Source organism: Mastigoproctus giganteus, chromosome 4 (assembly GCF_048544385.1).
Source record: "Mastigoproctus giganteus isolate SK-2022 chromosome 4, ASM4854438v1, whole genome shotgun sequence".
Taxonomy (NCBI): Eukaryota; Metazoa; Arthropoda; class Arachnida; order Uropygi; family Thelyphonidae; genus Mastigoproctus; species Mastigoproctus giganteus.
This window is the reverse complement of record NC_143578.1, coordinates 26,924,044-26,938,963: the sequence shown is the minus strand read 5'-3', so window position 1 is coordinate 26,938,963 and position 14,920 is coordinate 26,924,044. Positions and strand designations below refer to the sequence as shown.

Sequence of the window (14,920 nt, the reverse complement as noted above, 5' to 3'; positions counted from 1 at the left end):
CAATTATTATGTCTGAAACCACACACCACAATGTGCATTTATACAAGTTTAATGGGCACCTCCATTAATGTGATGAGCTAGAATTTTCTGGTCCCTATTTACATATCCTGATTTTCAACAATACCATAGATGAAAATGAGCCATTCCTACCAGATGTTTTAAGGATTTTGTCACAAAAATGGACCACAAAAATCAACTAGCAGCTCAGCTTTGGCATGTTCAAAGTTTTGGTATATCTAAACCTTAAACAGAAAAAAAAAAAAGTGGCAAAACTACAAAATTCTGCCCCTCATGAGATTCAAATATGCCCAAGCTTTAACAACTTAACCATGGCAAACTAACCATTCAGATCCTTCTACCCTTCAGGCTCCTCTCCCAGTGGTAGACCTGACAGTTTTGCCACTGTCAGTAACATTACCAAATCTATGGACTTGGACTTTTTTTTTTTTTTTTTTTTGCAGCCAGCAGAATTTAGTTAATTTAATGTTCCAAAAAATAGAACAGAATAATCTTAACTCTGTGATTTCAGTAAGGCCAAATAGCATTAGCTTTTTTAATTTAAGAATTTATAGATCTTTTGTTAAGATCCTATTAATCAATGCTTATGACAGTCAATTGTTTAAAATGGAAATTTGTAGATTTGGACAATCTTAACTGCTTTATTAAGATTGACAAGATTGAACAACACTGCACATTCTCTTTCTACTAACAATGCCCTTCTTACTGTTAGTCAGTGCCTGTGTTTTCAAACTTCTGGACCAATCTGTTTATTGCTGATCTACTGGATCCTCCCTACAAGAATTTTTTATCCAGTAAAAATCATGCTGCTCTACTAGCAGAATAAAATGTTCTTGTTATAACCACATGTTGTAACAAGTGTGCTATCTTGTCAAATGATTCAGGAAATTAACACTAGTGCCAACACATCCTCTTAAGTGTGACGTGCTAATTAATACTGACAAAATATGACTAGCACAACCTTCCAATAACATAACCAGTCAAACAAAATTAGTCCATTACCACAAGAACATTTAAGAATAAACTATTTAAGTCTTTTTCAGTTTACCCTGTAGAATCTTAGTTTTTAAACTAAGAGCAGCATACTGAAATATCAAACAGCCCAATAAGAGCACTGACTTGGTATACATGTATACTACCAATCAGGCAAGTGATGCCATAACTAAGGCTCTATACACCTCTGATCAAAAAACAATTGCTAAATTTAACAAAAGCTGTAACTTTAATTAAGCTTAATAACAAAAGATAAAATATAGTTGCCAAATGAAAATTTAAATCAAAAGAATCTTATAAACTAGCACAACCTTCTAATAACATAACCAGTCAAACAAAATTATAGTCCATTACCACAAGAACATTTAAGAATACAAACTATGTAACCTGCACACAACTTTAAGAGAGCCTTCCCATATACACTTTTAATCTTGATGGGATGGTTTCACAGAAACTCACAAAAAAGATAATGGAGTGATGTTTGTGCAAGTTAGTATTACTATGACTAAGGGATGAAAATGAAGTGAATTTATTCTGCATCAGCCAAAAAGATAAATTCCCCAAAATCAAAAATTAGAACAAATGAAATGAACAAAGCTTGTCAGCTATTCAGATGATCTTCAAAATACATCTCCTTGCTCCTTGACACTATGCATGCATGTACCAATTCCAATGCTTCTGCAACCCCTGAAAGCATTCTTGATAGGCTTATTTTGACATTCTTAATATAATGTAACAGTAACATATCAACTGTGTGGTACTACACTGACAGTGGTAGAGTGAAAAGGACCTGGGGGTAATTGTGCAGGCAGATAGTTTTCTGAGCAGTGCAGACAGTCTGCAAGAGTAGCTAATAGTATCTTGTCAATGATATACAGGAATAAGGTGATTATCCCCTTGTATAAGGCAATGGTCAGGTCACACCTTGAGTACTGTATACAAGTTTGGAGGCCTCATTTTAAGGATGTAGAGCTGTTGGAACAAGTATGGAGAAGGGCAACAAGATTAGTGAATGGAACAAAGGATTGCTCTTATAAAGAAAGGCTAAGTTTTGCAAATTAGTATCTGGAGACAGGCAACCTGCAAGGGGATCTGATTGAGGTGTATAAAGCCTTGAATGGTTTGAGCATGCACAATGCTGATGGGATTCTTCCTGTTGCTCAGAATAATTGCCTGAGAGGACAAATTCATTTTTTTTGGCTGATGCTATATAAGTTTGCATCATGTGTCCTTGCTAATGCTAATAATACTTTCCTTGGCTGTTACAAATCTGTGACATTTCAATTTGGCTTGAAGCTTGGGATGGAGGGAATCTAAAGCTAAATCCAGTATGATGGATGGGGAGACCAATGTCATGGCACAAGCTTCAATTTCCCAAAACCGCTATTCCAGTGATTTCCACTGCACAATTGCTGTAAAACTTTAGTATTCCAGGTTCAATGTTTCACCATACAGGATAATCTCAAATTGAACAATGCTCTACAAATCAAAAAATACAATAAGCATAATTTCATATTTGATCAACATTATTGCTTTTTTTTTAGAAAAAAATCTTCCATTGAGAAGCCAGGCCTTTGTTTCTATATTATAGCCATACACTCACCATTTGTCACCAGTCAGTAACAATGGAAAAAACAGTATGGATAAGCATCAGCACATAACAAATCTTATGTTAAAATTGATTGAGGGCAAACATGTATTAATAGTTCCAGTCAACTGACAGTGAGATGCATTACTATTATCAGTTTTCAGTGGTCTGTACAATGGCCAAGCAGATGCATTACTAATATTCACTTTTATTGCCTCATTGAGTGGTCAACTATGACCCATTTTCATTGGTTATGTTTGTCAGTCAAATGCAAGTTATAGTAGCTGGAGTTGTGTACTTATGTCTTGTACGTTTGTTATAGTTCTAATAGTAGTGTTCCCCGATTCTGGTTGACTGTCTTTGAAACAAAATCTATTTGAATTGGAGAGTTTGCACAACCCAGAAAGGAGTATTATCCTTTTTCACACTATGAAAGATAAAAAATAATAGGTAATGTGCAGTCTATGTAAATAGCTATGCACAAGTATAAAGATTGGCTATACAAGTATAAAGCTCTCAATTCACTTGGCAATGCCTACTATGCAGTTGATTTTAAAGTACATTTAGTAGCAGTAGTAATAATGGCAAATGATGCAAGAAAGCAAGCTTATATAGCTTCAGCCAAAAAACTTAGTTCACCCACCCATCCATACCCTGCAAGAATTTTTCCCATTCTTCCTTGAATTCATCAACTCATCCATTTCCACAACAGATGGAAGCCTGTTCCAACAATCAGCCACCCACTGGCTGAAGGCAAACTTCCACATCTATCCTGCAACCATCCATCCTCAACTTGAATTTATGCCCTCTCATGTGTGTAGTATCAGCAAGAAGAAGAATGCCATTCACATTCAGCTTACTCAATCCATTCAAGGCCTTAAGCACCTCAATCAGATCTCTCAGTTTGCAGATGATACAAAGGTTGGCAGGGTTGTTAATGACAGTAATGGCAGTGTGCTACTGCAACAGGATCTAGATAATTTGAGCAGATGGGCTAAGAATTGGCAACTGAAGTTTAACTTTGACAAATGCAAAGTACTGCATATGGGTAGAAGTAACCCCAGAGAAACGTACCAACTGTGTGGTACTACACTTAAGGTGGTAGAAAATGAAAGACCTGGGAGTAATTGTGCAGTCAGATATGAAGTTTTCTGAGCAATGCAGACAGGCTGCCAGGGCAGGTCATGGGGTTTTGTCAATGATATATAGGAATTTTGCTAGCAGGGAAAAGGAGGTGATTATCCCTCAGTATAAGGCAATGGTCAGGCCACGCCTTGAGTACTGCGTACAGGTCTGGAGGCCTCATTTTAGGAAGGATGTAGATTTACTTGAGCGTGTACAGAGAAGGGCAACAAGATTGGTGAGGGGAATGAAGGGATCCTCTTACCAAGAGAGGCTTAAGTTCTGCAAATTGCAGTGGCTGGAGACTAGGCACCTGCGCAGTGATCTGATTGAGGTATATAAGGCCTTGAATGGGTTGAGCACGCTGAATTCTGATGGGATCCTTCCATTTGTTCAGATTATGAACCTAAGGGGGCATAAATTCAAATTAAGAAAAGACAGATGTAGAATAGATGTGCGGAAATTTGCCTTTAGCCAGCGGGTGGTTAATTGCTGGAACAAACTTCCATCTGTCGTTGTGGAAGTTGATAGGTTGAATAAATTTAAGGAGGAATTGAACAGGCATTTGGAGGGAATGGTGTGGTTTTTTTTTTTTTTGGCTGATGCTGCATAAGCTCATACACTTGCTTTCTTGCATCACATGCCACTACTACTACTCACAAATGCCTAGCCTTGAGACAATTTACAAAACTGAAGCCTTTCTAGGGAAGAGCACCCTTTTGTTCTAGTCACCAGTCTGGTTGCCCTTTTCTGCAACTATTCCATAAAGTGAGGACTCCAGATCTGTATACAGTACTCAAGATGCAATCTAATGATGGCCTTATACAAAGGAATAATTACCTCCTTATACCCACTAGCAAAGTTTCTGTATATCAGTTGACAAGTTACTATAGGGTTACTGCTACCCATATGCAGTACTATGCATTTCTTAATGTTAAAACTCCAACTAACATTTCTCAGTTCATCAACCCAGTTTTCCTAGATCTTGTTGCAGTAGCTCAACAAGACTCAACCACCCTGCCAGCCTTTGCAAACTTGGATGTTAAGCCAATTATACCTTCATCAATATCACTTTCATTAATATTGGAAACAACAATAGGCACAGAACCAAATGCTAGGAAACTCCATTAATTAAATTAGTCAATGAAGCAATGGGCACTTTTCCTAGTGCCCATTGATAACAATGTCTTCTTCCACTTAACCATCCCTTTATCCATAGCAGTAACTTGCCCTCAATGCCACATTTCTCTAGTTTATCCAGCAGTCTTTTACATGCAAGAGTATCAAAAGCCTTCCTGAAATCCTAGTATATGATATCAAAATTATTTTTTGCATCTAGTTCCTTGGTCACTGCATCATAACCCATCAGATTTGTTAGACAAGGCCACCCTGTAATAGATCCATGCTCTGACTGCAGTATAATTGCATGCCTACCTAGATGGTTCTTCATTACTTTAACCAGTGATTCCATTATCTTCCCTGGAACAGACATTAAGCTAACAGGTCTAATTAATCACATCACCTTTTGAATTGGGGATACATTTGCACATATCCAGCATAGGAACCTCCCCTGAATCCAAGGATGCTCTCATAATGGGAGTCTGCTTACCTGCATTGCTACCTCCCTTAATATAATTGAATAGTTTCTATCCACCACAGGTGGCTTTTGTCCATCTTCAACAATTTCTCCTCTACTTTCCTTTCTGTTATCATAACTGTCATTTAGTTCCTAATTATTTCTGACATCCCCTTCCCTAAAGAATTCCTATTCAATTTGTCTGCAACCTGAGCAGGATCATCAAGAGTTAACCCATAGACAACAAGTGGCCCAATGTGATTCAACCCCTTCCTTCTACTGTTAATATAAGCATAGAAGTCTTTGCTGTTTTTCTTTACATTCTTTGCAAGTCTCTCTCTCTCTCAGCATAAGCCTCAAGCTTCCTTGCACCATATGACTAATAATAATAATTTATAGCTACCATAGGCTTTATATCACCTGATAATTTATATGCATCCCACACTTTTCTTCTCTGCCACATGTCTCAATAGTTCATCTGACATCCATTTAGGTCTAAGCCTTGAGCAATGTTTCTTCATTGGTGTGAAAAGTCAGTATCTTTTATGGTAACTTCCTTGAATAGTTCCCCTTTAAAATTTGCTGTTGGTAACATCAGTAATGGATAGTTCAAGGAGAAATTCCTCAGAATAGAATTGTCCAGAGCTTTCTAATGTGCCACTCAAACCCCACTGTCAGTGATAAATTTAGATTTAGCCGTCATCATCATCAGCCATTTTAAATCCACTACAGAATAAAGGCCTCTTCCAGTTCCTTCTGTTTTGTGCAATGGCCATCCATTTACTACCCACAAACTCATGAATTTCATCTGTCCATCTCCATCATTGTCTTCTAGCTTCTCTTGGGTACCATTATTTTTCTTAGTCCATCTGTCATGTCTGAGCTGTGTCCTGCCCAAGACCATTTTAGTTCTTTAGTTTTGATAATGTCCTTTACTCAAGTTTTCTCCTAATCCATGTGTTTCTCTTCTTATCTAACAGTCTGATTCCCAATATAATTTGTTCCATTCTTCACTGTGTAGTTAGACTTCTTCCATTCTTTTGGTGAGTGACCAAGTTTCACTTCCATAAGTCATGGTGAGGAGCATACATTGGTTCATTATTTTACATTTCAGACAAATTGGGATATTGCTCCTCAGTATGTGACTATTTCCTGAATTCTATCCATCCAAAATCTATACTTCTCTTGACTTCCAGCCATTTATCATTATTACAGCTAATGGCTTGTCCCAGATAAGTATACAATTCCACCTTTTCAGTTAATGCTCCTTCAATCATTATATCCCTTTCTGTGGCATACTTGTTCATCATTACTTTTGTTTTAGCCATATTCATCTTTAGTCCAAAATCTTTACTAATTCTGCATAACTGATTAAGATTTTCCTCTAATTCTTTGGGATCATGGCAACATTGTCATCTGCAAATCATAAATGGTTTAGGTACTCTCCATTCACATTAGACTGGTTGCAGAAAGGAGTCAATCTTCAAAAAAGCTTCCTCAAGGTAGCAAGTAAACAACTTTGGAGATGTCTCCCCTTGTTGAACTTTCTCAATTTAAAATTTGCTACTGTCTTTGTCTAGTCTAATAAAGGAGGTAGCATTCTCATATTTTCTTCAAAATCATAATATATGGGGTATCTATGCCTTGTCTTTCTAGTGCCTGAAACATTGCCTTACACTGTATGGAGTTAAATGCCTTTTTCTAATCCACAAATGCCAGACATAATTGTGTTTTATATTCATTTGCTTTCTCCATTAGCTGTGATATTATGTGAAGGTGATCCATAGTTGAGAATCCTGTCCTAAAGCCAGCTTGCTCTTTTGGTTGATTTTCATCAAGTATTTCTTTCTAATCTGTTAGTAATGACCCTTGTGAACAACTTGTAGATGTGGGATAATAGATTTTGTATTGCACACAGATTTTTGTTTGAGCAGCCAAGGCCATACCATGGAGGTTAAAAAAAAAAAAAAAAATTATATATATATATAAAAGTGCTAATGTAGAAGTACTGTAAAATGGATGATTGTTACCCAAAAAGTGGTTTGGGATTTGCAACATGGATAAAATTCATGTTAAGCTTGCTTCATTGAAAGCAAAAAAAAAAAGCAGACTTTCCTTCCAATTATTACTACAGCAATTGCACAAATTGCTTGACAATTATATCATATGAATTGCCAAGCACAAAGATATTGCTGATTAACCTCAAAAACAATACATTCACAAATGTGAACAATGGTTCACCTCATTTGTGGAGCAACTACCAATCATATTCAAAATTATTGAAAAGACTAAAATCACAACAAAAGAAAGCTTGTCAGGAGACACTAGTCATACAGAAATTTTGTGGATGAAAAGACATGAACAAACAGGCAAGGGATCTTTTGCTAATGAAGAGAAACTATAAATGTATATCTATTTGTTTTTACAGTGTAATAGTTTTCAGTTTGCATTAAACTATATTAAATGGTAACTAGCATGATTAAATTGTTTTATGTATTAAATTTTAATAAAATTTCGTGTAATAATTCATGCAGACTTGTCTTATATATTTGGATTTTTAAACAATGCAGGTAAACTGCACATGACCACTGACTTGAGCGGCCAATGAAAGCAAACAGTAATGCATCTCACTTGCAGTTGACCAGATCCCATCAGTGAAGTTTACCATTAGCATATCCCTTAGGAAATACCAGTTTCATCACAAGCAACTTTGTGGATAGTTAAACTTCAATCACAGCTGATCAGATCACTGGCTTTAAGTTGAAAGGCAAACTGAATGAGGATCACCTTTAATGTGCAAACAACCTCTAAAAAACTTTGTGAACCACTGAAGTCTTCAAATGCATCTTTTCCAAAAGTTAACACATTCATGGGTTTCTATTGCACTCTTCCGTTTTGATAAAAAATATGATGCAGAACATTATAAAAATAAGGTGATGTGCAGTCCTTGTAGGTGGCTATACACAACTGTAAAGATCTGCAAAGCTTTATTTGGCAGTGCCTACTATGCAGTTGATTTTAAAGGACAATTAGCAGCAATGGCTCATGAGCAGTAAAAATCACTCATTTTAAAATGCAAAGAACTATTTGACATGCACCAATTCAGACTGACTGCAGGTAAAAAGGTGAGTCACACATTACTATTTGTAGATAATTTGCCAAACATGTTACAAGTCACAACTTGCTAAAATGGCACAATTCCAATATAAATGCAGTCCCTAAACATTTTGATCACACCCTATTATTTGCAACACTAACTCCACTTAAATATTGCCAAACCCTGCCTCCTCAGCAATTTTGGAAGATTAGTTTGTCACACTTTACTAGCCATTCCTCATACAGCTGCTTACTAATATATGCTTTCTTTGAACCCTCCTTTAGAAGCTTTGCTTATTTTTAGAGATGCAGCCTTCAGAACTGAAGACAATAGAAATCACCACTGTGTTACAGAAAAACAATGACAATCCTCCCTACTTTCAGAGGTTAAAATCACTGATAGGCCACCATGTACTTTTCCTTGCTCTTTTCACACTGCATATTTTTTATTTAAAATAGTGTTCCTTACCTTAATCTTCTCACCCCACCACCCAAGTCTATGGGTCATTTCCTGGGTTTTGTTGCCCAAATAAAAAAAAAAACCTTAATTCAGCCTGATTCTGTAACTGTCCAAGTCATGAGGCAGCATTAGCAATTTAGCATTAGTAGAGGCATACATGCAAGAAAGCAAGCTTATGCAGCATCAGCCAAAAAAAGTCTCCCATTTCTTCTCCCCTCCATTCAATTCCAAATGCCTGTCCAGCTCAGCCTTATGTTTATTTAGGCTATCAACTTCCACAACAAAATATGGAAGTCTGTTCCACCAATCAACCACCCACTGGCTAAAGGCAAGCTTCCACACATCCATTCTACAACCGTCTTTCCTCAATTTGAATCTATGCCCCCTCAGGTTCTAAATCTGAGCAAGAGAATCCCATCAGCATTCAGCTTGCTCAACCTATTCAAGGCCTTATACACCTCAATCAGATCACTTCGCAAATGCCTACTCTCCAGGCACTACAATTTGCAGAACTTAAGCCTTTCTTGGTAAGAGCACCCCTTTGTTGCCCAAATAAAAGACCTTAATTCAGCCTGATTCTGTAACCAGTCCAAGTCATCATGAAGCAGCATAACCTAGTCCTAGTAATTAACCACCCTTCGAATATTTAGAAGAATTTGAGAGCTAACCACATACATCCTCAATATCATTAAAGATGATAAACCAGATGGGCTCCTATCACCCATTCCTGAGGGAATCCACTTGTTACACCAGTCCATTTTGAACTATGCCCATTTATGACTTCCTCCTGTCTATTGGCAATTCAGTTAGTCCCTGATCAAATGAAAGCTCTTAATGTAATCCCAACTCACTCCAGTTCATAATTTTCACATTAAGCTAAAGTCTAGTATTATATCAAAGTTGCTTTTTGCACTCTACTGCTTTATGGCCTCATAACATAATACGCCAATGAGCCAAAACATTGACCAACGAGTCATTATGCAAACTGAAGCAACTGCAGGTGACCTACAGCTCATGCACAGGTCAGGACACTATCAAAAACAACTGATACTGAGCTCCATTAATCAGTGTTACTCTTGTTATTACCATGGGAAAAGCAGCAGACTTAAGCAAGTTTGACAAAGGTCAAATTGTACTGGCAAGATGATTGGATAAGAGAATATCCGAAACAGCACGGCTGGTGGGGTGCTCAGACACCCGTGGTTAGTACCTACTGAAAGTGGTCCGAGGAGGGAAACCCACAAACCACCAGCAAGGTGTTGGACAACCACAGCTCATCAATGCTTGAGGTGAGTGAAGGCTCTCCCAGATGGTACATAGCAACAGAAGGGCAACTGGCACAACTCGCCGGTAATTGGAATGCTGGTGATGGGAGTAACGTGTCACAACACAGTACATCAAACCCTGCTGAAAATGGGGCTGTATAGCCGCAGACTGCTCCGAGTGCCCATGCTAACTACAGTTCACCAGTGACAGCACATACAGTGGGCATGTGAGCATCAAAACTGCACTTGAGTTATCGGAAGAATGTTGTCTGGCCTGATGAATCATTTCCTGTTGAATGATGTGGATGGCCAGATACATGTGCATCATTTACCTGGGGAAGTGATGGCATCTGGACACCATGGGACAAAAACAAGCCAGTGGTGGCTGTGTCATGCTTTGGACGATGTTCTGCCGGGATACCTTGGGTCCAGCCATCCATGATGGGCACTCTGACATCTACCACCTACCTAAACATCATTGTTGACCAGGTACACCCTTTCATGGCAACAGTCCCCCTCTGGCAGGATAATGCACCATACCACACTGCCCAGATTGTTTGAGACTGGTTCGCAGAACATGAGGAAGACTTCAGGTATTGCCCTGGCCTCCAAATTCCCAAGACATCAATCCCATCGAGCTTCTGGTTTGTGTTGGAATAACAACTCCAATCTGTGACATCTCAACCACAGACCCTACAGGAGTTAAAGGATATGCTGGTTACATGTTGGTACCAAATACCACAAGACATTTAGAAATGTTGTAGTGTCCATGCCTCGCCAGGTACGAGTTGTTCTGGCTGCACATGGAGGACCAACATTGTATTAGGTAGGCGGTCATAATGTTTTGGCTCATCGGTGTATTATGTTATAGGAAATGATACAAGAGCAAGTTTATACAGAGCATCTACAAAAAAAATTACTTCTCCATCCCTTCCGATAGTTTGTCTAGTTCTTCCTTCAATTTATCTGCTTCCACAACACCAGATGGAAACTTGTCCAGCAATCAACTACCTGTTTGCCAAAGGCAACTTGCACACATCTATTCTGCAACCATCCTTCCTCAGTTTGAATGTCCCCTCCCATGCATATTCTGAGCAATAGGAAGAATTGGATAAGCACTGGGTTTGCTCAAGCCACTCAAATCCTTAAACAACTCAATCAGATCACCTTTCAGGTGCCTAGTCTCCAGACACTGCAATTTACAGAACTGAAGCCTTGCCTTCATGTGTAAGACACCCCCTTTGTTCCACTCAGTCTTCTTGCCCTTCTCTGTACCTATTCCAGCAGCTGCACATTCTAATATGAGGCCTCTATACCTGTATCTAGTACAATTAACCAAAATAATTAGATTTCTTCATAAACTTTGATACCACTAGGATTCAATTCTTACTGAGGTGGTCCTGCATATTGTGACTTTAAAGTTTTCACAATACATGATAAACAGTAAACATGATTAGTGCTAAATAAATGCACCTAAGGCCAGTGCAGAGTATATGCAATGCCTCAATTTTTTAAAAGATTTTATCCTTAAAGCACCTGTATCTCTTACTATTATGTTAAAATGTTATAAAACAAGATTCTTTAGAGAGCACAAGGACTGGTATAGTCACACCACTGATATTGTCATCAGACAATCTTTGTGCATAATAGGAATGCAAGATCCCAAGGAAAAAATTGAGCTCTCTACATAGTAGTTTAATGATATACCTGCTCTAGAAATTAATGCAAGAATTCTTACACAGCATGCTAAACGCCCATTCATTTTATTTTTCTCCTTTAGTACGAGTAGTGGCAAATGATACAAGAAAGCAACCTTATAAAGCATAGCCAATTCACCACCTGCAGGCTCGAGTCCTATAAATCATCGATAGGACACCATGGGCTTTCCTGGCTGCCTGTTTATACTGTTCAGAAAACTTCATATCTGCCTGTATTGTAACTCCCAGATCCCTTTCCTCCTACACTGCATTTAATTCACCTCCAAGTGAATTTATTTGTGGATCGCAATTCCCCAAATGTAAACTAACACTTATCCTGTAGAGATAGGGAGGTCATAATCCCACTGTATAAGGCAAATGTAAGACCAAATTGGAGTACCGTGTTCAGATATAGACACTTCACATGAAAAAAAGACATCTTGAAAATGTCCAAACACAGGCAACTTGTATGGTGAGTTCAGTAGAAGGATGACCCTATGAGGAAAAACTCCAATCATGTGGACTAGAGCTTGGCAGCCAGACACCTCAGGTGACCTGATTGAGGTTTATAAAGCTCTGGGAGGGATTAGTACAATGAAGGTGGAATTCTGACTGTTCTAAAGAATTCCAGAACTAGGGGTCATGGACTTCAATTACAGGGCTTGAGGTTTAGACTGGATTGTAAACAGGTTGTTGATAGCTAGAACAAAGTTGCCAGAGCATAATTTTTCTTAACTTGGGTTTTTTGTTTTGTTTTTTTTCCAGTGCAGCAAAAGCCTGCAACTTCCTTGCACTATATGGCAAATACTATTAATTAATGATATTACGAATAATGAAATAAATTCAAAAACCGTATAAATTAGTTAATGCGATTATAGCAAAGAATAACGATAAATAAAATCGAAAGTCATCGGTATTTTGATAGACTCCTATTTATATTAACGATTAGCATATTTTATTCTAAAGATACTGAAACAGGAGAGAAACTGTAGTTGAGAAAAAGTAAAAATTCGAAAAAGCGAAATTGTGAGGATGGAGAATAAAGGGATAGATAAAAACAATGAATAACGAGTGCAAAATAGAAAGGGCGGGAACAGACAAAGAAAAATCGCGATCTGGGCAAGCATTTTGACAGATACTCAATTCTGGAAATAAATTATCGATAAACCAATATTTACCTTATTTGGGCTTGAAGCCACTAAATATTTTAAAAAAATAAATAAATTTTGGAATATCAGAGTTCACAATACCTCTTTGTTGTCACCTTCCCCGACTCGCCCCTCTTGAAAATCCCCCACCCCCACAGAAATTGTTAGTACAAATACTATTTACTAATTTTAAAATACTACATATACAAAACAGTACGAACATACTGTACTACGTATCAGTAACTGCATCTATTCCAAGACATTTATCAGCACATAAGTACCTTAAGTAGTTCACAATCTCTACTTTGTCGCCTTCCTAGACTCATTCCCCTTGAAAATCCCCCCCCCTTAAGAAAACTTCCTCTCCTAGTACAAATACCATTTACTAAATTTTAAAAATACTACACAAATACCAATCAGTACTGCACATACTATATATGAATGTAGATATCAGTAACTGCATCTATTCAAAGACATTTATCAGCACATAGTACCTTAAGTTGTTCACAATATCTTTGTTGTCATCTTCCCTAGACTCACCCCCTTGAAAAACTTCCTTTGTTAGTACAAATACTATTTACTAAATAATTTTAAAATACTACACAAATACAACAGTACTGGACATACTGTACTGCGTATCATTAACTGCATCTATTCCTAAACATCTACCAACACACATTACCTTAAGTAGAGAAAATCTTCTTTGTTGTCACCTTCCCTAGACTCGCCCCCCTTGAAAAACTTTCTTTGTTAGTACAAATACCATTTACTAAATAATTTTAAAATACTACACAAACAACAGTACTGGACATACTATACTACGTATCATTAACTGCATCTATTCTTAGACACTTACCAACACACAGCATCTTAAGTACCGAAAATATACCATGTACACAATAAACGTAAACAATAAGTGGAATTACAATTATAAATTATTATTTTTAATTTATTTCATTTTAAAAATTTTATATCCCACCTGCCATCCTCGTTAAATTGGGCACATAACACTTCATTGCCCGAAAACTCTGCCTCAGTGAAACTCATGCTGTTAAGTCGTCAGCAATAGTGAGCACAACCAGTCCACGTTCAGCTAACAAACAAAAAGACGACCACGCACAAAACAATTTCTATTGTCGCGTGCACCGAGTAGTTTTAAACATTGTATTCTACTGCCCTCTGTTGTCCCAGGAAATATTATTCATTTAAAAGAAAAAAATCAAAATGCCATCGGTAGCTCTTATAAGGAAAAATTTGTAAATTAATAAATACACAAATTATGAATTCTAAATAACCAGTATTCACTGAAGGGAACAGTGAAGAGATGCACAAATTATAACACGTAAAATAAATGGCTATTATTCTCAGCAGTGAATATTTTTGTGCGAAACATAGACGCACATTACGTGAGTTTTATCACAGTTGCCAATAGTCTGTAAATTTATGGCAAATCGTTCTTCCTGTTATCGTAGGTTTTAGACGCATCAGCGACTAAGAACATATAACAAACCGACTGGAGAACACACGCAATTTATGGACATAATAAGCATGGTAGACGAGGTTATTCTTTAGTTGCCCTAATATGAAGTTGTTCATGGCAAGTCATAGAAAAATGTTCCATATCCGTAAAGTTCGTTAAAAAAAGATTTAGTTGTCAATAAAAACACTAAGAAATTTTTGGTGATTTAAAGAAGTACTCATCCAATATTTTGATTAAAAAAAGTACTCATTTTTAATTAAAAAAAAAGAAAAGAAACAACTGATAAATCTAAGTTGTGGTAGACTTATTTAATTGTGCATTTGGATGATTTGACACTGACATTTGTTTATTTGTATACATTCTGACATTTGACCTTGACATTTGTTTATTTGTAAACACTCTGAAACTTGACCTTGACATTTATTTATTTATAAACACTCTCACACATGACCTTGACATTCTGACATTTTAATTACA

At 37.2% G+C, this 14,920-nt stretch overlaps 1 protein-coding gene across 5 annotated transcripts in view; it reads right to left on the bottom strand.

Moving 5' to 3' along the window:
* LOC150086494 (WD repeat domain phosphoinositide-interacting protein 2-like) overlaps positions 1 to 14,064 on the bottom strand; it is a 78,692-nt gene extending 64,628 nt beyond the window's left edge. For 4 of the 5 annotated variants that reach the window (XM_090371433.1, XM_090371434.1, XM_090371436.1 and 1 more), the window contains exon 1: positions 13,943 to 14,064. In XM_090371433.1, the coding sequence (XP_090227559.1) occupies positions 13,943 to 14,010 (68 nt within the window). In that variant the 5' untranslated portion in view covers positions 14,011 to 14,064. Of the gene's footprint in view, positions 1 to 13,244; positions 13,308 to 13,942 lie in introns of those variants that run through there. The other variant, XM_090371437.1, reaches the window with a different exon arrangement.
* Positions 14,065 to 14,920: the final 856 nt, after the last annotated feature.